This window comes from Pseudonaja textilis, chromosome 8, assembly GCF_049901715.1.
Source record: "Pseudonaja textilis isolate UNSWEBS1 chromosome 8, rPseTex1.2, whole genome shotgun sequence".
Lineage (NCBI taxonomy): Eukaryota > Metazoa > Chordata > Lepidosauria > Squamata > Elapidae > Pseudonaja > Pseudonaja textilis.
This window is the reverse complement of record NC_141997.1, coordinates 53,081,552-53,103,739: the sequence shown is the minus strand read 5'-3', so window position 1 is coordinate 53,103,739 and position 22,188 is coordinate 53,081,552. Positions and strand designations below refer to the sequence as shown.

General features: G+C 48.3%; 1 protein-coding gene across 3 annotated transcripts; it reads right to left on the bottom strand.

Moving 5' to 3' along the window:
- Nucleotides 1-3,556: 3,556 nt before the first annotated feature.
- VSTM4 (V-set and transmembrane domain containing 4) lies at nt 3,557-21,492 on the bottom strand. Of its 3 annotated transcripts, XM_026720458.2 has the most exons (8): nt 21,086-21,492; nt 18,587-18,985; nt 11,919-11,975; nt 9,609-9,716; nt 9,140-9,173; nt 7,645-7,751; nt 7,044-7,105; nt 3,557-4,159 (listed from the first exon to the last, which is right to left on the bottom strand). In XM_026720458.2, the coding sequence occupies exons 1-8, from the start codon at nt 21,366-21,368 to the stop codon at nt 4,034-4,036; spliced, it is 1,176 nt and encodes a 391-aa protein (XP_026576243.2). In that variant the 5' UTR covers nt 21,369-21,492; the 3' UTR covers nt 3,557-4,033. The 3 variants fall into 3 exon arrangements, with proteins under 3 accessions (XP_026576243.2, XP_087794242.1, XP_026576245.2); XM_087938116.1 differs by lacking the exon at nt 9,140-9,173 and having other exon boundaries at nt 21,086-21,487; XM_026720460.2 differs by lacking the exon at nt 9,609-9,716 and having other exon boundaries at nt 21,086-21,487.
- Nucleotides 21,493-22,188: the final 696 nt, after the last annotated feature.

The window sequence follows — 22,188 nt, the reverse complement described above, 5'->3', positions numbered from 1 at the left end:
CACCTTCTCACCTGACCCCTGACTTGGGCCTTCTCCCCCCCCCACTCAGCTAAGGGCCTCCCTCCCCCCGCGCTCGACCCCAGCCCCATGGGGCCGTGCTGACATCAGACACGAAATTGGTTGAATCCTGTTTCTGTTCCCTCCCACTTCGGCGTGTGATTGGCTGATGGGAAAAACACCCACCAAAGGTGGTTCAATTCTGCTGATGGCAAAACAGCCTCTCTGTCTGTCTGCGTCTTTTTGCCTGCCCCCCACCCAACCCCTTGGAGGAAGGAACCGGCGCGCGGCGTGAAGTAAAGGCAGAGGAGGATTCCCCTAAAAGAACAAAATACACCTTTGGAACACTACAAAGTTGCGCTGCTCAGAGAAACCTGAACAGAGTAGCTTTTCTCTGATCTTATCAAATTGTTGAGTTGATTATGCGATGGTCTGCTGGGGAATGACCACACTGAAGATTTGATTGCTGCATGGCCCAATTATCCTATGCATAAACTGACAGCGCGCACACACACACACACCCCCCAATGTTTTGTCTTCCTGCAGCTCTATCTACCCATTGCTCGTAAGTTCTCTTTCCCCCCTCTTTTTCTAGGGCAGGATGCATTTCAAAACAAAATCTGGGCCAAAACTTCTTGCCCTGTTTATTTGCAAAGAATCTGCCTGAAGACCACAAGGACAGCAGAAATATCTCGCTAGCTCACAAATATTGTTAATTAAATGGTTGAAGTTGGATCATTGTTTGCTGACCCTTAAAATAAGTAAATAGAGTACGCTCTGGCATCAGGTACACCAAACCAATTGCTGGATCCTCCTCAACTTACAAGAAAAACACCCCACCTTCCTAAAAAGTGACAGAAACCTGAAGGGCATGTAGGTAACACTTGTAAACAGGGATTTGCAAGCTGAAAGTTGAGCAAGAGACAGTGGCATCTTGAAGGATGGGCCCCCGGGGGATTTAGTCAAGGTCCGAAAGAGTTAGGCTTTCCCAATATAAATTAAATATCCTGTTAGGTCATCCAGCAAGCTTGATGATGTTGAATCTGCAAAATGTGTAATTATACTACTGAAAATTTTGTAAATCTATGAAACTTCCCTGAAAGCATTCCTAAGTTACTCCGAGACCAGTTTTTAATTCATTGCTTGGATGGGTCCAGTGTAGAGGCTACTATGTGAGCTGCTGGCCTTTTAAATGTCACTAATACCAGAGATTATATGTTCTTTTTTCCCCTACATCTTTACCTGTATTTGTTATTTTCTGTTTTACGTAATACATGTGATCAATTACTATTACTTTCATACTTTTTGGCATTAATCAAAAGAACGACTATTTTGGAAGGATAAATTACACAGCAGTAGGACGGGTGAACTCAAGTTACTTTAGAAGATCTATCCATCCATCCATGATTTGCAAGATTGAATTTCATCTGTATGTGTGGACAATATACATGTCAATATTGAAATTATATATTTTGACAGGTTAATTCCTGTGATATATATTTACAGGTTTCCCTTTTTCATAATTTTGGTTCTGCCAGGTTTCCCCTCTACACCTCCGCCCGGCTGATTCCATTTTAAAATCGGACATTGATCAGATAAAGTGCTCCTGAAATTGATCTGTGCCGATTGACCATTTCCAACTGCAGGATGTGACCCCCACGGGCATCTCTGCATGTTGGGGGTCAAGAGAGAACTAGGCCAGAGACCTCCGCATTTTCCTTCTTTTGCCAAATGCTGAGCAGGCAGTTCTGTCACACAAGCCGCACTTTGGGGTGTCTTGTGTCTTTTCAAGCTCATCTCCAACATGCCTCATTTCCTCCTCTTGACAAATGTTCACAAATAAATTCACTCAAGCAATTCTGCTTCTTCTTTTTCACTTAACAACTTGCATCTTGTCCTTTTTGAGCAGAAACTATTCTATTTTCCTTTTGACTGCAGGAGGCCATTTTGTATTCTTAGCATCCCTTCGGCTCACTCAGTTTTTGCTCAGCTTCATCAGCTCCAAAGTATTTCCCTTTCACTAAGTTACTTTTACTGCCTCCTTATTTAGTTTTCTTCACTGGGTCTGCAGTTCAACATGTGTTTTCTTGGACCTCCCACCCCTCTTTCAGATCCTGGTCCCCTGGTTCCTTCTGACATGGAATTTGACTCCAATATCCATTTCTTTGAAGTCCAAGAAAACCAAACCCCAGCATTGGGTCAACACTCCCCCCCCCTCCCAATTTCCTCCATTAAGTTGGCTGAGTTTGCCAAATTACTGTGCAAGGCTGGAAGAACAAATATGGACAGAATTGGACCTGAAAAATGGACAGTGTTAAGGGCCGTTTGCCGACATTTTGTCTATTTTCAACTGTAGAAAGTTAGCACCCACCCCTCTCCTAGAAGAATGAAATATTATAGGAAATATTAAAAAGGCAGAATATATTTCCCTGGATGAAGAAAAGGAGAAACATGTTTTAAAGACAAAGCAGCTTCCTGCGGCTCCCTGCACCCCGCCCCCTGCCCCCCTTCAGTTCCAGGGTGATGGGATTAAGACCTGGCCCTCAGGAAATGATAGGATTGCCCATCTCACCACCTGGCACCTGGGAAGACTGCATCAGCCAGCACTCAGGTGAAGCCCTGTGGTCCAGACAAAGCCTACAACGCTAAGACCTCCACCCCTGGGAGCCTGACAGCCAATGGGATAAATTTCTTACACAGGAACGGGAAACACTAAGGTGGAGCCCAACAGAGAGGGATCCAAACCAAGGGATCCTCAGCATCCCTTCTGTGGATGGGAGGAGCTCCAAGGCATGTGGTCCTGTCCACCATTAAACCTTCTTTCCAAGCAACTTCCGTGAATCCAGCGTCTTTCTTCCCCACTTGGAACTGAACCCAGAAGGATAGTTCTCACAGCAAAGGGAAAAGGAGACCACTTTGGACTTAGTCAAATTTCTGGTTGTTTTATTTCTGACACTTCCCAGCATATTTTTTTCCTCTCCTTTTAGTTAGTTTGATATAGTGATTATTATCATAAAAGTTCTTAAAGTTGTATTGAATCACACATTTGGGTCTACTGCGCAGGGACCGTAGTTTAAAAACTGACCGTCAACCCTATTTTAACATCCGGTTGAAAATACATGTTCACTTCCCACGTAGAAGCTAGTTTTATATCTACGCAGAGGGAAAATGGGCTGTTCTCTTTCTGGCAATCAAAGCAATTCTGTTTTTATTTTAAAGAGGTCCCAAGGGCTGCCAAGTGGCCAAAGACATGAACCGAAGGGACGGGTGGAGTTTGAAGGCCAGTCTGTCAAGGCCAAAGGAAACCACAAGGGGCCCTGAGACCAACCGTTCGGCTGGTGGTCGTGGCCAAGAGGCTGGCTGGAAAGAAGCAGAGCTGCTTTACATCTGGAGGAGCCCAGCACCACGGAGGGCAGCCGGAGGAAAGCCTCCCCTTCTATACACAGATCAGAGAAGCTGTGAGAGTTGGAAAGCAGCGAACAGCTCACCAAGCACAACTGCCCGCACACTGCAGGACTCTTTGCTACCATTTTATGCAATAAAACTTAAGAAATCAGCCTTTTTTTAAATTGAAAAAAATTATTTATTCAAAAATACATTTTCATGGTCTTAATAACATGGAAAAGGAACCAATGTACATTTCTTACATGCCTAGAAATCTTTTGAAAAAATCCTGGGTCTGTAAAATTGTTCTATAGCCACATTCATCTTCAACCTCAACTGTGAGCCATTTCCCAGCCAACAAAACATTTCATATTCCCATGATCAAGTTCTGATGCAAAGGCAGAGTGTAACTTCCAGTTTTCTATTAATCCTTATTCCTCCAGTTTTTAAAAAAGTTTAACATGCCAATCATCCAAAGGAAAGGGGTTACTTTTTTTCCTGAGAATGTTTCAAATTCTCTTCCAACTGAAAAGGCGGCAGAACCGCCACTAGCAGCAGGAGGAGGAGGAGGAGGGTGGTGCCTTCAGCTGGTAGGTAGTCCTTGATTCAGTCCTTGCCACCCCCCATCATTTCCCCCCCCACCCCGCTTCCTTCACAGGCTGTTTTCCTGGAAGAGGATCTGGGCGTAGACGGTGGCGGCTGAGGCACCTGCCACTTCCTGGTGAGGCTTCAGCAGCTCCAGCTCGGCGTAGGTCAGGTTCTCCTCCCTGCCCTTCAGCTGCAAAACAGAAGGGCCGCCTGAATCCGCCAGCCGAGGGGGGACTGGCTGCCCTTCAGCACGGACATCACCCCCCCAAATGCCCCCCAACAGGCCTTCCCCACCGCAGGTGGGACCAGCTACTAAAACACCGGGCTGGGCTTCCCCTTCGCCCCTCCTGGGAGCCTCTCCTTGCAGACCGAAGCCCAAGGCACCGGCTGCCTCTGTGGGAAAGAGCCCCCCCCCCAGTAGGCGCCCCGGCAGCCTCTGAAGCCCAGCTCCGGGGCCTGGAGCCCATTAGCCAATTTAGCCCTTCCCCCTGGGAGGCGTTTCTGCTCCTTCCCATCCAATAAAGCTGGCCTTTAGTTATAATTCTCATTCAAATTCCAGCCGAAGCATGATGAATTCTGAAAGGGCACAGCAACACCTGGCTCATGTAAATTTTAGAGCTAAGATTTATGAAATTACATCGTCCAGGTGTATTATTACGTTATCTGGAAATTGCATTGTTTTCTTGGGTAGATTATATCTTTATTCCTTCTTTATTCTATTAAGTTTGGATATGAAAAATAACCCTCGATTCTTCCAATACAGGTCACTGGGCAGCCCTGGCTGATGTGTTACTTTCATACATTTTTATGATGTTCCTATAGTAAACATAATTTAATAAAGCCAAAACACACTAAATAAATAATTGCATCTAGAAAAGCAATAAAAGCAAATAAAATTAGTACTTTCATAAGTGGAAAAGGTACTTCAATTACTGCTACAAGCAACGGCACACCATAAAATGTGTAGAATAATTTCCCTTATGCATATTTCCAGTATGTAATAATTTGATTGAAAATATGAAGAAACACACAGGAGGTTCAGAATCGTTGTGCACATACAATTCTCAACTACATATAATAACTGAACGTGGAAGATACGAGTTTTCCAAAGGCCGTTTTCCAAGCAGAAGTCTGAGGCTGGGCCATTCTCATTCTGCGTCCTGGGTTACCACGGACAAGTTCGAACAGCTGAAGAAAGAGCTCAAAACGTCAACCACGAGGAAATCTTACACGTCGCCTGCACCCTTCCAAGCCCGGAACGTTGGACGTCTCCAACTGCGGGGCATTCAGCCTATTCAACTCAAGCAAAATAGTGGCCCAAGATAATCCTATGGCTGACAATTTAAGGCACTGGGGGAGTGAACAGGAATTTAAGAAGAAAAGTCTGCTTCCTGCTTTGAACAGGGGGTTAAACTAAGACAGCAATACAGTAAAATGTAGCCATGATGGACACTGCTGTAAAACAGCGTGATGATTTACAGCCTAGACTGTAGCTGTGCTCGCTTCCACCCCAGAAGTTGCCATGTGATGGCATTGCAAAGCACATCTGCAGCTGGAAACACACCATCTAGAGATGCAAAGAAGAACAGCTAACACAACCTCCAGCCCTTCCTCTTTCCCTCATTAAACTTAACTAGCCATAACCCCCAAGACCTCTGGGTATTTTGCAGTGAAATTATTCGTGAAAATCTGCATATTACAATGTGCACCCGAATGAAAAAGGGGAGACAGAAGGGAAGTTCAGGCAGCCTTTGGGCTTCGGGGGAGTAAGGAGCCGCTCTCTACCGATTCCAAGAAAGGTCAGCATCTGGAAGGAGGGTTTTTAGGCCCCTGGCTGAAGTCACGAAGGCCCCTAATAAAGCCTCCACCCCATGAAGTCCTCGTGGGGGGGGACTCTCATGCTTGTTCTTTGGGGAACCCTTGTGGGGCGAGAGTTTAACCCTTACTTTCCCCCATGGTCCCAAACGCCATTTAGTAGAATGGAAAGAGACGGAGATCTCTCTTGGGTGGACAAAGTTGGGAGCGAGGCTCCTGCATTTCTGCTGGAGTTCAGGGAGAGAAAGTGTACCATTTGATATGAATGTGAAACAAGACTATTCTTCTTCAGAAGGAAAGTTCGTCTATAAAAGGGAGAATCTTCACTGTATAACGAGGGGTGAGAAGGGATGAAATGCCCCAGGGCGGCGATTCTCTCTCTATCTGTGAGTCCCCGGGAGGCGTTTCCGTAAGTTTCAAAGGAGCCCAAAGCCCAGAAAGAGTCCAATGAGAACCTGCTTGTTCCAAGTGGACCTTTTGTCTCCTTGGAGAAACCCTCCCAGATGCCTCAGGAGCTGGACACCAACCACAGAAGGTCAGCTGGCCGGCCAGCCTCCAGGCGGGAGGGCTCCGTCTGCCCAAAAGTCGGTGGGGGAGGGCTTTGGTTGGGGCGAAAGGGCCATCGGGCTGACGGGTGCAGTCTTAGGGGATGTTGCACGGACACACCACGACGAAGGAGCCGGAAAACTAGCCTCCGCTCCCCTTCTCTTAGGGAAAAGCCCCCCCCCCCCTTTTTTCCCTCCGGCCCTGAAAAGGAGGGGAGCCTCCTGCACTGAGCCCGAAGTCCCCGGATGCCTTCAGAAGACCAGCTCAGTCCTTCGGTTGTGTTTCTCTGCTCAGGTAAGGAACTGCCTCTGAAAAGATGGCCCAGGAGGTCCCCAGGTGGCCTTCCTCTATTCTGAGAGTCCCTTGGGCGCTTCCCATCCAACTTACCCCAACAGGATGCTACGAAAATGAAACTGAGGCCGAGGCTTGTATACAAAAAAGCAGTGAAATGTGTTCAGGACATGGCCTTAAATTCTTCAGAGGACAAATGGACACACAAGGAGCAATTCAATTCTGCAGGAGCTGCCATGGACACGGACAGCCAAAGAAAGGACGTCTAGCATGCAGACCCCACCCAAACCATCCTGAGAGGAAAGGAAGGAAGGAAGGAAGGAAGGAAGGAAGGAAGGAAGGAAGGAAGGAAGGAAGGAAACCAAATGCACACATTAGAGATCCCACAGAAAGTAAGGAAAAATCTCCACCGTGCTACTCACCAAGGTGACCTTCCTTTGTGGTTTCAGGAGTTTTGGCTTTGAGAAGGCGTGGGATGTTGGTGCTGTTAAAAATAAGGACAGATAACTGGCCTCTGGCTGCCATATGAATCCAGGCAAGAGTGAAAGGCACCTGGCACTCATTCAGCCCGCCTGCAGCTGGCCAGGATATGCCCCCCTCCGGATCTCCTGGGCGTCCCTGGCAGCCCAAGGCCCCCTTTCCCCACCCGGGGGGTGGGGGGGGGGAAGGCTGTGGCTTCCGTCTCCTCTGGGGAACGGCTTGGAGGAAACAGAAAGGCTGCACCCCAAACAGTTGCCAATCCTCCATTCAGGACGATTTGGAAGTCACATAAAAATAAGGATAAAAGTTATGGGAGATGGAAAAAGGAAGAGGGCAGCCCAGGAGAATGCAGCCCCTTATCTACCATAAAGGAAGGAGGATACAAGGGTTGGAGGGGATTTCGGGAGACCATCCAGCCCAACGTCCTGCATGCCTGCCAAGCGGCTCCCTGCTTAGACAGTCCAGCGAAGGAGCGCTCCTTCCTCCGGACACCCCCGTCAGCCTCCCTCCCCGGGGTCAAAGGGCTCCTAACCTCACAGATACCTTTGGCAGGAACTGCTGGGGGGCCTTCGGTCGCCTTGGGCCCTTTCCTCTGGGTGGGGGGCCCTGGAGGCCCGGCTGCCTTGCTGGGGCTTCCTGCCTCCTGCAAGCTGGGAGAGAGGGAGAAGGAGAGGGCCTGGTGTGCACCAGGTGGACTGGTAATCTTCAAATTCTCTTATACTCGCTGTCTTACCAATTCATTTGATTTATTTAATTCATTTATTTATGCATTCAAGTAAATAAAACAGAGAGAGTATGTTAGTGTGGGGGAGAATAATCAAAATCATTATAATTGGGATAACCAAAATATAGCCTGGAATAGTATAACTAGCATAAGAGTAACTCACATTCACCCAAACCTCTTCAGCCTCTTCAGCCTCTATCTCCCACCCAAAAGGTTAATCCTGCCAGTAATCCACACACTAAGAGCACAAGTAGCCTAAGCAACAAATCAGCCTCATCGGAGGTGGGCCAAAGCAACAATAGTTCAAGGCAGATTTATCCTCACCAAACGTAACAAGTGAAGGGAAACTAGGCCACGCCTAGGAGAGCCAATTCATCCTATCATTGGCACCTCAACTAGGGCAAGTAGGAACAACCGTGTTTAGCTAAGAAGAGAGAGAAGCAACCTAGAACTAAGGGGGAATTTCCTGACACTTAGAACAATTCATCAGTGGAACAACTGGCCTCCAGAAATTGTGAAGGCTCCAACACCGCAAGTTTTGAAGAAGAGATTGGACAACCATTTGTCTGAAACGGGTATAGGGTTTCCTGAAGCAAGGGGGCTGGACTAGAAGACCTTCGAGGTCCTTTCCAACTCTATTCTATTCTATTCTATTCCTTTCTTATTCTATTCTATATTCTATTCTATTTCTATTCTATTCTTATACTATTCTATATTCTATTCTATATTCTATTCTATTCTACTCTATTCTATTCCTTTCTTATTCTATTCTATATTCTATTTTATTCTACTCTATTCTATTTCTATTCTATTCCTTCCTTATTCTATTCTATATTCTGTTCTATATTCTATTCTATTCTATTCTATTCTATTCTATTCTATTCTATTCTATTCTATTCTATTCTAAAGACTCAATCTCCAACATATTTTTTTGTTTTTGTTTTAATGTTGTACACTGCCTGCAGTAATGGTATCTGAGTTGGGTGGCTGTATAAATTTGTAACAAATAAAATAACAAATAAAAATAAATAAAATAACAAATAAAAATATTTCAACGAAGGGGACACGAAGGAAATAGGTTCCAGGGGGGCTCACAGACGGCCCGTGTTCTACAACCACCGATGATTCTCGGTGCTCTTCTGAAGTGGCCGTTCCTCCTTTGTGCCTTTTATGGCACAGATTAAAAGGCTCTCAAAATAATTTCCAGGACTTAAAATATGCTGTTCTCAAGCTAGGAGGACAACTAAAGTCAGTGACATTTTTGTAGAGAAATGAAAGGCTGTAGTTCTCAAAAAGAAGCTTCTTCTCCCCTACCTCTTCTTAGGAGACTTCACCAAGTTACATTTCACTGTGAAAAGAATACAGAAATATGAAAAACAGAAATTAAGGAAAGTATCGCTGTGCATAGTAATTTTCACTTGGGTGCGATTTCTGGAGGAGTGAGGATCACTTTGTTTTCTTTCTTCACTTAAAACACTGCAGGGCAGCACCTCAATGTTCTGGACAAAACTTGGGAAGCTCTCTGTTTATACACAATTGTCTGTATTACAAATTTAGATACCACCCATCTAACCATCTAAGACAGTGACTCTGGGTGGTTTACAAGGGCCAAAGATCTCTTAATCATTTAATATTAAAATAAGTATTTTGAACATAGTCAAAGAGAAATTTGCAGAACATTCAGAGACAAAAATTGAATAAACAATGCAGGATTAGTAAATTCAGTGGCAATATATTTAAACTACAGAAGGACAGGAGTCTTGTATATTGGCAATGGGCTCACCATGGCATCGCCTCCTGTTGCTCAAGGTCTGGCAGAGGGTGACCAGAGCGAAGAGAAGGATGCTCAGGATCCCTGCTGAGCACATCAGCACCACGTAGACAGAGAGGTCTGCAGAGGCCCGGAGAAGAAAGGCGCTGTCAGCTGGGAGACACGCCTCCCGCCCTGCCTCAAGGGGGTGGAGCTTCAAGGGTGGAGCACACGTCTACCCCAAGGGCCCAGGGCCATGTCACCCTAAGCACCCCCACCCCCAATTTCTGCTATGGCTTATGCAAAATGTGGGCCGATTGACCCATTTAATGGTTTGTGTCTTTCCATATAGGCATAATCTATAGTTTACACTGCTGATCTTCGATTGCAAAAAATGTTACTGTGGTTATTGGACTTTATCTGGTTGTTTTGTTTTCTTTACCTGTGTATTCTTGGGAGAAATAATTCTCTGATCCAAATGCTGCAGGTAAGTCAGTGTATTACGCTGAGATCAGAAAGAGAGGAAAGTAGCAATCTGTTTATATAAACTGTAGTTTTTAGTGTTCTGTGATTTATTTGAAGGTGGACCCCTTAAGATTCTCACGTGCATGTCTGTGTGTCTGTGTTGCAGCTTTGATAGATCTCTTCTGAAAGTCCACTTAGCTTAGTCCACTTAACTTTTTTTAAAAAAATATATTAAATATTTAAACATTTTAAACGTGTATTCCCTTACCAATATCTTGCCTTTTTATTTTTAAACTTTTAAAAGTAAATGTGTTTCAGTTTATCAGTTTATTGATTTTTTTCAACTTTTCTTGACTCACAAAAAATACCGGCTTTGCTTTTCAGACAAGCAGTTTTTATATCCATGTTATCTTTAATGGCCTTTTGGAATGTTAATGGCCAGAGAAATAAATCTCAGAGGAAAAGGATCTTTTCCAAATTGTGTGATCCGAATTTCCTGGAAGTAGCTCTTAATCTTCCTGATAAGAAGTTTTTTTAAATTAATCAGATGGATAGGCTAAATATATGTGGTAATTGAAACCAGGTAGAATAATGATTATGAATAATAAATTTTGAAATGTGATTACATCTGATACTATTTTTAAATATTGATTATTATACACCAAGTAAGCACAAACCAGAAATTTTACATACGGTGGTGCTGAAAAGTTTCTTCTTCACACAAATGTAGCTGTGGGTCATTTTTTCAATAAATAAATAAAAATACAATATTATTCACTAATTTGTTTAATTGGTTTCCCTTTACCGCGTTTTAGGATGTGTGGAGAACAGATAATGTTTTATTTCATGTTTATGCAGAAATATTGAAAATTCAAAAAGGTTCACAACTTTTAAACATCACTATAGATATTATACCTGCCTTTTAAGGATGAATCATGAAATTATGATGTGATTTTAATCAACTTTTGAATCTTTTGCTTGACCAATCAAATGCTATTCCACGTAACCAATAAAATGTACTTACCTTATTTACTGGAATTTGTTGACTACAGTAAAATTCAAATCTATCAAACTATTATTTTTCAAACTCCCTATTAGATCTATTCTCAACTAAATAACTCTAATATGAGTTGTTTCAAAATAAGATGGGCAGCAAATAAAATTAATTAATTAATTTTCTATTGGTATACTTAACATGTTCCATAAATTCTCTTTATTTCCAAAAAAATGTTCTACTGATCCAAAATAATATTTAAATAGATCATTATCAAAAGGTTCACATTGTCTAAATCAGGTGGAAAAATTTGAGGGTTTTAATTTAATTATTGTTTGGGGCACCTTTAATAAACATATTCATGGCTGGATTATTTTATAACGCTGCACAGAAATAAGAGGATGAAATCTGGAAAAATGATCAGCTTTTGAACACCTCCAAAGTAATTTCAAGCAAAAGAGGAAGCGAAATTGTTCAGCTCATCTGTGTGGAATTTAGATGACACTTTTCTACATATATAGACAGACTATAAATAAAATCAGCATAACTGTGGCAAAGAGAAAAGGGCTGAAAAGCCTGGCTCCTCCTTGCTCACAGCAGGCCCAGTTCCTTCACCTCTCAAGCATTTTATCCCTGATACATAAACACTATTTACACGCACGCTGGAAACGGGAGAGGCCAAAACAGACAGGGGTCCAACTGGAAACGTAATGGCTAAAAGCTCCTTGTCAAAGATACTCCAGCCACGCAAAGTGTGGCCATCGTCCCACTAGCAATTCACACAGCTAAACTTTGGGACAAGCATCTTGGTTTTTTAAATTAAGGTTGCACAAAACCATGTTTTACTAGATCTGTGAAGAATAAAAGGGAAAATTTTACTTAACCTTCAAAAAATGCCCAAGCGTTGTGTTTTTCCTCATCCAAAAACTGGGATGGAAACACTGAAAAAGAAAGAAGGAAGTGATCGCCTGCACAAAATAGTTTTGCGTCTAAAAATAAATCTAATATCACCTTTCACTTAATTTGGAATCTTTAGAAATTATAATTCTGCTGCACATAAACATCTGTCACATTTTTAGTCTGTGTCTCTTGCAATACAAGGATTTAAAACATTACATTATTTTTGGTTAGTTCTAAGGGTGAACATGGACCTCTTCCGATGAGTCAGAACTTCTTGCTAATTCCTTATTCTGATAACTCTATTTGGCTGTCTTTGTCACTTTCTGGTCTGACTTGTATAAATAACCATTAATTCTAATTTAGTGACACTTGTACAAACAATAGTGGACGTTTTCCTCTACTTTTTCCAATATTTTGTAAATTCTCCTGCAATTTTGTATTTTTTAAAGTTTTATTCTTTTTCTCCTTCCTTCGTCAACTCTAATTCTTTTCTTTTTCATTAAAAAAATGTTGTCATGCTAGAGCCTGAAATGTTTCCATAAATATTAAGCAGAATCTATATAGCATCACCAAAAACAACAATTAAAAATAATCAAGGAGACTAATCAACTAATCAAGAAACTAATTAAGAAACTAATCAAGGAGGGAAGGAACCTGGAACTAAGGAGAACTTTTCTGACAAGTGAGAACAATTATGGAGTGGGACCTGGTTGCCTTCAGAAGTTCTGGGTGCTCCAACACTGGAAGTCTGCTCAAGAAGAGCCTGGACAGCCATTTGTCTGGGATGACTCCTGCCTGAGGAGCAGGGGGTTGGACTAGAAGGCCTCCAGGGTCCCTTCGGACTCTATTATTCTGTTGAAATCTGCTTGAAAGGGTATCGGCGATACGGAATAGTATTTGATACGGGGACAGGTTATTTTCACGAACACTGTTTGAAACCGATTTCACGAACTAGAGAAATCCATTCAGCATACTACAAATTTTATCTCCCAAAGAATACTGCAGATGCTGAGTTGCTGTTTCCTGTTGCTCATCGCCTGGGTCCTGGGCAGGCCTGCAAAGGGGGGGGGGGGAGATTCTCCCCCAGAAGTCCACCAGACTCCTGAAAGATAAGCAGGCAGGTAAATGGGAGCAGCAACCTGGGGATGCCTTTGGCGCCAAGAAGAGAGAGATCCGGGGTCAGCTGGGGATCGTCCATCAGCAAAAGAAAATAATAATACATCACATCAAAACCCGAGCCATGAAGTTGCACAGACGTTACAGCTCCACCACAGACAGTCATGGGCTTTTTTTAGAAGAAATGGACGCTTTGGAGTAGAGCTGAAGCCGAGAACCCACCAGCGATGGCAGAACTGGAGAAAGTCAGCTGGCGGCTGAAGTGGACTGAGAGAAGGGAGGGGAAGGCGACCACAGATATCATTTCAGTCGCAAAGCATGTAATTTTCCTCCTCCTCGCTCTTATAATTGCTTCCACCGTCCCGAAATTAATGGGAGAAAACTTTAGTCATTTCTGAAAAAACAAACACTGCACAGTTTTGCCGTTTAAGTCCCCTTAAGTCCCGCCTAGAGGAATAAAATGCCATTTCCCCCTGAGGCTTACTCGCCTCTCCTTTGGATCTTACGCGTCCGACCACCCGGGTCAGCTCATTCACACAGAAGTTCACACCACATGGAAGATCACACGTTCCTACCAGACTCGGACCTTCAACTAGGCAGAATTGGAAAGAGACAGAATTTTTATTGAAACACAACTGTTAGGGAAGTTCAGATATGGAGGCACCTATTTTGCTTTTGTACTTGTGAGATTTCACAAATTCTCTCTGTATTCTAATATATTTTTTGCCAGATGTGGGTTGTGGTAAGCACATATCCAAATTGTATTTATTTTTCTGGCCCATAATAAATATGAGCATATATATGAATGTATCTTTTTAAAAGAGAGTCTACAACTACAATCCATTTTTCTCTCCATTTGTTAAAGTATTGTTTGTGTGTATGGATGTCAGTCACTTTGCACAACAACCTGTTTGTTCTCCTTTCTGTTTAAAACTTCAGGAGAAAAGGAAGGAAAAGGCCAACCATTCCGGGTCAACCGGGACACCCAGGACTGTCTGTGGCTTGGCAACCCGTAGAGAGAATCCATCCATGGGACCCAGCAAGGACCACAGACAAGGGGGTCGCATCACAACTGTGGCCTCGTTTCTCTTTCTTGATTAGCCTGTTGCCCATATCACACACACACCCTTTTGTAAACACGCGGGTGTCCTTGCACGTCCCAAAGGGACTCTGGCGGCCCTTCCTTCCGCAGGGGCTCTGCTGGGACCCCCTGGTCTCTTTCGATGCCGTGCAGATGCCTCAGCTGAGAGCTCAAAGCCACCGCTTGATTTCACAAGCTCTTCACCAACCCCATTTTTTCCTATGGTTTCATGAAGAGGAAAACCACCACACAGTGAGGAAATAAAGGGTGGGGTGGAGTCAGAAGCGGCAGAACATGAGCTCAGGGAATGCACAACAGCAAAGTAGGAGGCTTGCACTTATACTTTATGGACCCCAGTGGAGCCTTTGGCCGTGCAAAACAGGCCCAACCCAAAGGCTGCTGAATGTTCGGGGGAAGATGGCAACATCCTTCTGGCGAACCTTTGCAGCAAGCGAGAACCTCCCGGAAGAAAGGGGTTCAAAAGAGGGAGGGAAGGACACGAGGAGGCGCAGTGCCCACAGCTGCCTTTTCTAAGATGGGAGGACATATCGAGACCATAAATAAATAGTTTAACACATGCAGCGAACGCATAAGAGAATGGAAAGACTGCAAAGTAAGGTTAGGACGTTAGGAACTCTTGGAAATGCTAGTAGTGAAAATGAAAGTCGGGGCTAGTGCAAGAAGTCCTCAGCTTACAACAGGTCAGTTAGTGACCGTTCAAAGCTACGATGGAACTGAAACAAGACGGCTTCTGACGGCTTTTCATAGCTGTGGACCTTTGCAGCACCCCAGGATGATCTTATTGTGGTCAAAATTCAGGTGCCTGGCCCCTGGCCACCCTCAGGAGCGTTGCTGCGTCCCAAGGCCAGGCGGCCCCCTTTGGCGAATCAGTACCAGGGTCAGGAGGGAAGGGGACAAAGGGGAAGTCGGTCGTGTTTGGGGAACCTACAGTTGACAATGAAGAAGTGAATGCGGAAGGAAAGTTTGCTTTCTTGGGCTCAAGAAGAGATAAAGACGGACAGCTCGGTGGAGGCGTAAAGAGGCTACTGAACCTCGGGAGAAAGGCAAGGACCCTTCATTGAGAGGAAGATCCCGAAGACAGTGGAGACTCGCAACCCTCCACTCTGAACCTGCGGCAGCCCACTGGCCTTTGCAGCGTCAGCCCAAGGTGGCTTCCAAAGGCTGACAAAGAGCCAGAGGGAACCAAGCGAAGCCTTCTCTGAATTACCGTGGGGGTGGGGGTGGGGGGGTTATCCCTCCAAACAAGCAATCCTCCACACCTTCTTCATCCACACATCTTAGGCTTCAGGGGGTTTCATTTCGAGATTCCCAAATTCTAGTATGCTAGAAAGGGAGCAACCACTGACTGCCGCTTCATCAGGGACAAGAACGACAATGGCGGTTGATACAAAGAACCTATCCTGTGTCCCTTCCTCCTCAGCCATGGAGCTCTGGGCACCGCCGTCTTTCTCCATGGGGAAGGCGTTGGTGCCCTTTTGATTCGCTATGGGGCTACGGCCATTTATCATTGCCTATTTGAGCTTTATAATGTTTAACCTCTGTTTTGGAAACCATCTAGAGAGCTACACAGTTAAGATGAGGTAAACAATTTGCTGTTCATTCTCCTGTAAGGAGAGCCAGGGAAAGGGCTCTCTTTTGTGCTTTCCACACCTCCCGGGGAGGTTTAGAAGCTGAGCCAGGAGGCCTCCTGACTGACGTCTCCGAAGACCCTCCGTCCTCCAGGCCATGGCTGTCCCAAAGGGGCTTTTTCAAGGGGCGACTGGACTTCCTCGGCTTCTCCTGAAGCGAAACGTCTCCAAAGAAAAAAGCAGGAAGTCCAGTGGCCTCTGGCTTCGGCCTGCAGACTAAACCGGCCTGAGGAGTTTTCTTTTTCTTTAAAGGGCATCTCAAAGGAACGGCGAACCCAGAGGAAAACCCGAGGGAGGATGCAACTCGGCTCCATTTCCAGGTACAAATTCCTAGCCCCTCCATGGACGACGCCCCTGCAAGTCTCAGGCGTGGCTGAAGGGCCTGGGAAACCCTTTGCCTTGAACGGCTTCTCCTCCTGTGGAAGGAGGAGGAGGAGGAGGAGGAGGAAGGTGGCAGCAGCCCTGGCAGTGGCTGGCTAAGGGCTCCCTTCCGATCTCCTCCCCACTTGAGTCAGGCTGCTGGGAAGTTCCCCCTTCCGTTGTCCCAGAGCCAAGCGAGGCTGGGCCCCCCGGCAGATGTTCCACTTCCAGCCACAGCCGCAGCTACACAGGCACCCGGGTCCAATTCTGCCTGGCCAGCAAGGCTCCCTCCCTCCCTCCCTTCAGGGGTGCGGGGGTGGGCTCGCCGTCTTGATCGGGAGAAGAGGGGAACCTTCCGGCCATCCCCACGTGACACAGCCAGAGGTTGGGGCCTCTTCCCACCCGAACGACCCCCCCTCAGGCTCTGAGGCCAGAACAACCCTCCTCTCTAGGGCAGCTGAGCAGGGGAGACCAGGCTTCCACAGCCGAAATGCCCCGGGCCTGCTGCCGAAGGAGAGCCCTGCCCTCCTCCACTTCCCCCATCGGGGCCACCGTGGGCCGCCTCCTTTCCGATGCCGCTGAGCTCCTGGGGCCAGGCACAGGGAGGGGAACTCGGCCCTGGGGCCACCCGCCCCTCCGCCGCCCAGAGGGGATGGGCTGCCTGAGCCGGCCGGCCAGGCGGGCGGGAGAGGCTGCTGACGGCTGCAGTCCCGCCAGGGAGAAGCCGGATTTACAGCTGGCCTTTAAAACGCTTCTTCGCTATGGGAAAAGGAGGCTTCCTGTGGCTGGCCGGCTGGCTGGCGGCTCTGCCCGTTTCCACAGGCAAGGAGCCACCAGGAACAGGCCAACGTGGAGCTCCCACGACTGGGGTTGTTGGGGCGGCTGCGAAATTCAGGTGGGGGAGTGAAAGTGCAGAGCGTGTCCTGTGGCCCCGCAGAAGGCTCCCTCTCCACACAGGCAGCTCTTTCCCTTTCTCTCTTTTTTTCCTTCCTTCCTTCCTTCCTGGAAGCAATTTTCTTTGTGATCACCCCACTAAACCAGAAATCGAGTTTCAAAAAATCAACGTATCCCTTCATGGGCTTTTTAAAAAAAAGTATTTCTTACTGGTACTTTCAAAATCATCTCCTCTAAAAGAGAAAGAAAGAAAGAAAGAAAGAAAGAAAACCTTGGCTACATTGATAGCAATGAGCTGCTTACCACCAGACCTCCTTTTGTAGCCCTGGAATGAAAAACTAGGAAATCGGGGTTTGTTCTGAGCTCCAAGGATTCCCTACAGCCAGAACACCCCAAAAGTTTTGCTTTGTTCCACATAGACTAGGATCTCCCCCACCTGTGTGTCCTGGGTTTTTTTCTCCAAACACAGTCGTTGACCTCCAGTGCGAAACAAAACATACGTTCCATTTAATGTGAGTTCCCAGTTGCAACAACAATCCACTTGCTCTGTTGCTGGTTCTGTTGTGATCATGTCTGTGGCTCTGCGTTTCACTGGTGCCAAGAGCCCCTCCTTTAATCCAGCCTGCCAGAAGAGGGCTGCCCACAAGCCCAACCAACAGTAAAATTAAAAGCGCTCTGCCCAAAGTACAGCATTATGCCCAGGGGTGGGATTCTACCAGTATCTCCAAGGATCAGCTGGTAGTGAACCGGTTGGGTTTGCTCCGAGGATCAGCTGTTGGGCGCATCTGGGCTCTGGGCTGTGCTTTATACCCTGTTTTTCAAGCTCAGCTGATTTGCAGGGCACAATGGATTGCCACGCGTCAGCTGTTGAACACAGAGCGATGGCTGGAGAAGGTCAGTAGCAAACGCTCTGCGTGCGTGCGAAGCCCTTGTTCACCGAACCGGTTGTTACACCAGTTGAATCGCACCCGATTATACCTCAAATATTAACTTCTGCCCAAAAGCCAACCTTTGTTTTGTAACAGCCTGCTTGCCCAAAGAATGTTTGCATGCACACACACACACACGCACACACACACACACACACACACACACACACCTCCTGTTATACAAAGTCATAGGGACATATTATGGAATTTTATGGAGGTTGCTTTTCTATAAATACACAGTAAGATGAGGATCTTTGCACGCATACCCTTGTGGCAGATAAAAGACACAGGCATCGTTGGAAGGGGTTATTTCCCTTGACAAAGAGATTCATTCATTCACTCCAAGTATCTCAATATACTTAAGACCCAACCGTTACTAATAAGGGATCCTGCAAAAGACAAGGTTAATACCTTCTTTGGCTTTCTGTTTTTAAATAATGGGTGGTAACTGTCTCCAGCCAACATGGACAAATCTTAGGCCTTCCGGATGAATGCTTTGCTCTTTCTGAGGTAGTACAACAATCCTACCTAGTGGGTGTATTAGGGATGTATTGCTTGGACCCCTGACACCTGGATGGCTAAAACAAACAAAAAACCCAACCCCTCCCGTGTTATTTTCTCACCTTGGACTTCAGTGGAGGCACTTCCATTGGACCAGGAAGTCCACTTGTTCCTTTGCTTGCCGATCTCTTGAACTTTGCAAATGTAGTGCCCTTGTTCGGCTTGCTGGATATTCAAAATCAAAAATGTATACATCGCCCTGTGCTTCTCCTCAAGGAGACGAAGCCTCCGCCTATAGAAGTGACTGGTGTAATTTCCATAGTACTGGACGACCCCAAATTTGGTCATTTTGAGCATCAGGTATTCCTGGGCAGAGGGGAGAGCAAACACCCACCGGACAGCCAAAAGGTTTTCTCTTCGCCTTTTCTGAGAAACGTGGCAGCATAAAGTCACGTTATCTCCAATCAGGTGCTGGGTTCTGGGTCCTGGAGAGACGCTCACGTTCAGAGCTTCACAAATATCTACAAAGCCGGAAAAAAAAAAAAACACCAAACGCTTCTCAGCAGCTTTGACCAACCGCATCATTTGGTTTGAGGTCCTATCTTAACCCACATGTAACAAAATTATGGCTCTTTTTGAAAACAAAAAAAGACTGAGGAATTATTTTATGTTCTGGGTTATCAGAGAAAAACTGAATCAATTCATTTTTTTCCTTATTACAGATATATTTATCCCCAAACCTTTGTATTTTTATCCCTAAGATATCACGTTGAGCCTTCTTGGACTTTTAAAAGTTCTTCCACTCTATCTGTGCCTGGGTAACTTTACTCTCCAGTAGGGGCGTCCAACCTTGACGACTTTAAGACAGGAGGCCTTCAACTCCCAGAGTTGTGCACCTGTTGGTAAGTGAGGAGTCTGCACTCCTTTAAGTTTTATGTACTTCTCAAGGTTGGCCACAAGAAGACGGCTGAACTTTGGATATAAGCAAGGTACAGGTGATAACAAGTGCTTGGTCTAGTTTGGTGTAGTGGTTAAGGTGCTGGCCTAGGAAGCAGGGTGCCGTGAGTTCTAGTTCTAGTCTTGCCTTAGGCTCAAATGTCATGAAGGCGACTTTGGGCCACTCATTCGCTCTCGTCCTCTCCCACCCTGACACTGTGGGGAAAATAGGGGGAAGAAGGATTGTTATGCATGTTTGCCACCTTAAGTTACTTACAAAGTAATAAAGGTGGGATAAAAACCAAATAAACAAACCACGTTATGGTAACTATTGCCGGTGGGTCACAGCAGGCACACTAGATATGGGAACAGGCTCATTAACCGGCAGCTGCAGGCAGAGAAGCCAAAGGCCGGGCTAGGAACAGCAGCCCCCCCACCCAGCATGGACCACACAAAAGGCCAGAACTGCCCTGTCCACACACTTGCGCACGCACGCACATACACACACAGAGGTTAAAACGGGGAGGTGCTTGAAGCTCCTGAAAACTGCCCAACGGCTCCAAGTCAACCAGTCCAGTTGTAACCACCCCCGCCCGCTCTGGACCTCAGGGGAGCTAAAGGATGGCCTGGTCCCAGTTTCCATCCTGGCCAAAACCCTAAACGGCCGCGCAACGGGGCCCAACAAGCCCCGGACTCCGGTGGGCCTGAGTGGCAGGGCCGAGGGGCCCGTTTCCTGCACCTTCTTCCTTCAGCCGCAGACCCCAGGCACGCAACCTCTTTGCCCCCCAGGGCAGCAAGTGGGGCAGGATGCAGAGCAGACCCTGCCCACAAAGTCCAGGCCGGACCAGGGGCTGGGCTCCAGGCAAGGCCCTCCTGGACCAACCAGGCCTTTCTCTCCTTCCCTACTCCGCTGGCTGAAGGGAGGCAGAGGAGAAACGCCCCCCCTCAGCCCGCGAGGCCCCCCACCTGTTTTCCAACCCCTCCCCCTCCGTGCCTTGGTTCCCCATCAAAGCGGGCGCGGGGAGGCTGGCTCTGGAAAGGGGAGGGGACACAAACCCTCGCTCCCCTCCCCCGTCCTCCGGTTGCAAGGCGGACTTGGAAGAGCCGCGCATCTTCGCCTCCTGCCGGAAGGTTTAAGGGAGAGGCCGGAGTAGCCGCTGTCTGAAACCGTCCAGGGCTCCCTGCCTGAGCAGCGGGTCGGACTAGAAGACCTCCGAGGTCCCTCCCAACTCTGCTATTCTGCAGAGCGCGGGGCACCGGCTCCCTCGGCTTCCCGGAGGTCCCGCGCGGAGTCCTCCCCCGGGGCCGCAGGCGGGAGCTTTGCCCACGGGGCGGTTCGGCCTTGAGGCCTCCGCGCGTTTCCATGCTGGAGGCGGCTGCGAGCGGCGTTGCCTTCCTTCAAGGGGCGCCTCCCGGAGGAGCGCTTGCCTGCCTGGACCGGCTCCGCCCGAAGCTCGAGGACGGGGCTCGGCCTTTGGGGCTCTTCCCTCCCCGCCCCCCGCCCGCCACAGGAGGACTCGTCGCCTTCCAAAAAGCGCCTCCGCGGCCGCGGGCGGGACGGGGCGGAGGCGAGCGCCGGGGAAGAGCTCGGACGGTCGGGCCGTCGCCCTCTCGGCCGGGGCGCTGATGGGCCAGAACGGCCGCGGGGCTCCAGCTGCCCCTCCCGCCGCTCCGCTCCCGCTTACCTGCCCAGGGCGCGCCGGCCAGCAGCGCCAGCAGCGCCAGCAGAGGCATCGCGCGGACCGGCGGGTGGCGGGGCTCCCGACCGTCTCTCGCCACGAAGCGGCCTCCCTTCCCGGCCGCGACGGCCACGCCGGAAGAGCCCGCTCGCCCGGCCCGGCTGCGCGCAGAGCCCCCGGGGCGCTTCCAGCCGCTGCCGCGCTCCCGGCGAAGGCGGCGGAGGCCGGGCGGAGGGTGGGCAAAGCCGGCAGGCGCCGCCTTCCAAGCCTCCCCCGCGCCGGGCGGCATGTGGCGGCGGAGGAGCGGCGCTCCTAACCGCGCAGCGGCATCCCGCGTCCCGGCGCAGAGGGTCCGGCGGGGCGGGGGAAGCTCGGCTGCCCGGCTTTCCTGGCGGGGCAACGCTCGGCTTGGGCGCTCTTTGGAGAAGGCGGAGCGGCACCCAGGGATGCGCCGGGGAAAGGCGGCCGCTTCCAGGGGCCCCTCAGGCGGGAGGGGCGGGCCCCGCGTCGGGCGAAGCGGGGCAGGTCGTGTGGCGAAGCTCAGCCCGAGCCGCCGCCTCCTTTCGGGCCTGTGGTGGTCGGGCTCTGAAGCCGCTCAGCCCCGGCCGCCCCCCGCCACCTCCGCCCTCCTTGCCTGGCCCTGCCGCCGTTTCTCCAAGGGGGAAGGTCTCCTCGGAGCCCCTCCGGGTCCGGTGCGGCCACACCCAGGGGCAGAAGCGGAGAGCCAGGCGCCTGGCCCCCGTGGGGCTCCAGAGGTCCTCGGCAAGAGGGGCGCCAAGGGGCGCTTCCAGGGCCAGGCCTGGCCGAGCAGTGCTGGGCTGAAGGCCGGGAGGGAGCTCGGAGGCCCCGGAATGAGGCCCGTTCCCTGCATGTGAGGGAGGGGGAGAAGCCGGGTCTCGGCTGCTGACGCCCCGCCTGCCTCTCCCAATTTCCCTGGGGTGCAGCCTTTCTTCGTGGACAAAACTGAACCCTAATTGTTTATTTCCGCCTTTTCTTTGTCTCTGGTTAGCATTTTACCTTCTTGGCTGAGCAGCTGGCGGATGGATTGTTTTGTTCCTTTGCTGGTTTTGAGCATTCCTGACTGAGTTCACCACATGAATGTTTGCCCT

Bases quoted from the DNA above. Each gene is read 5' to 3' on its own strand.
- VSTM4 (XM_026720458.2), bottom strand. From the start codon at position 21,368: ATGCCGCCCGGCGCGGGGGAGGCTTGGAAGGCGGCGCCTGCCGGCTTT. The intron at 18,986-21,085 runs GTAAGCGGGAGC...CCGGCTTTGTAG, and splicing joins GGCCGGCGCGCCCTGGGCAG to ATATTTGTGAAGCTCTGAAC. The intron at 9,174-9,608 runs GTGAGCCCATTG...TTCTTTTCACAG, and splicing joins CAACAGGAGGCGATGCCATG to TGAAATGTAACTTGGTGAAG.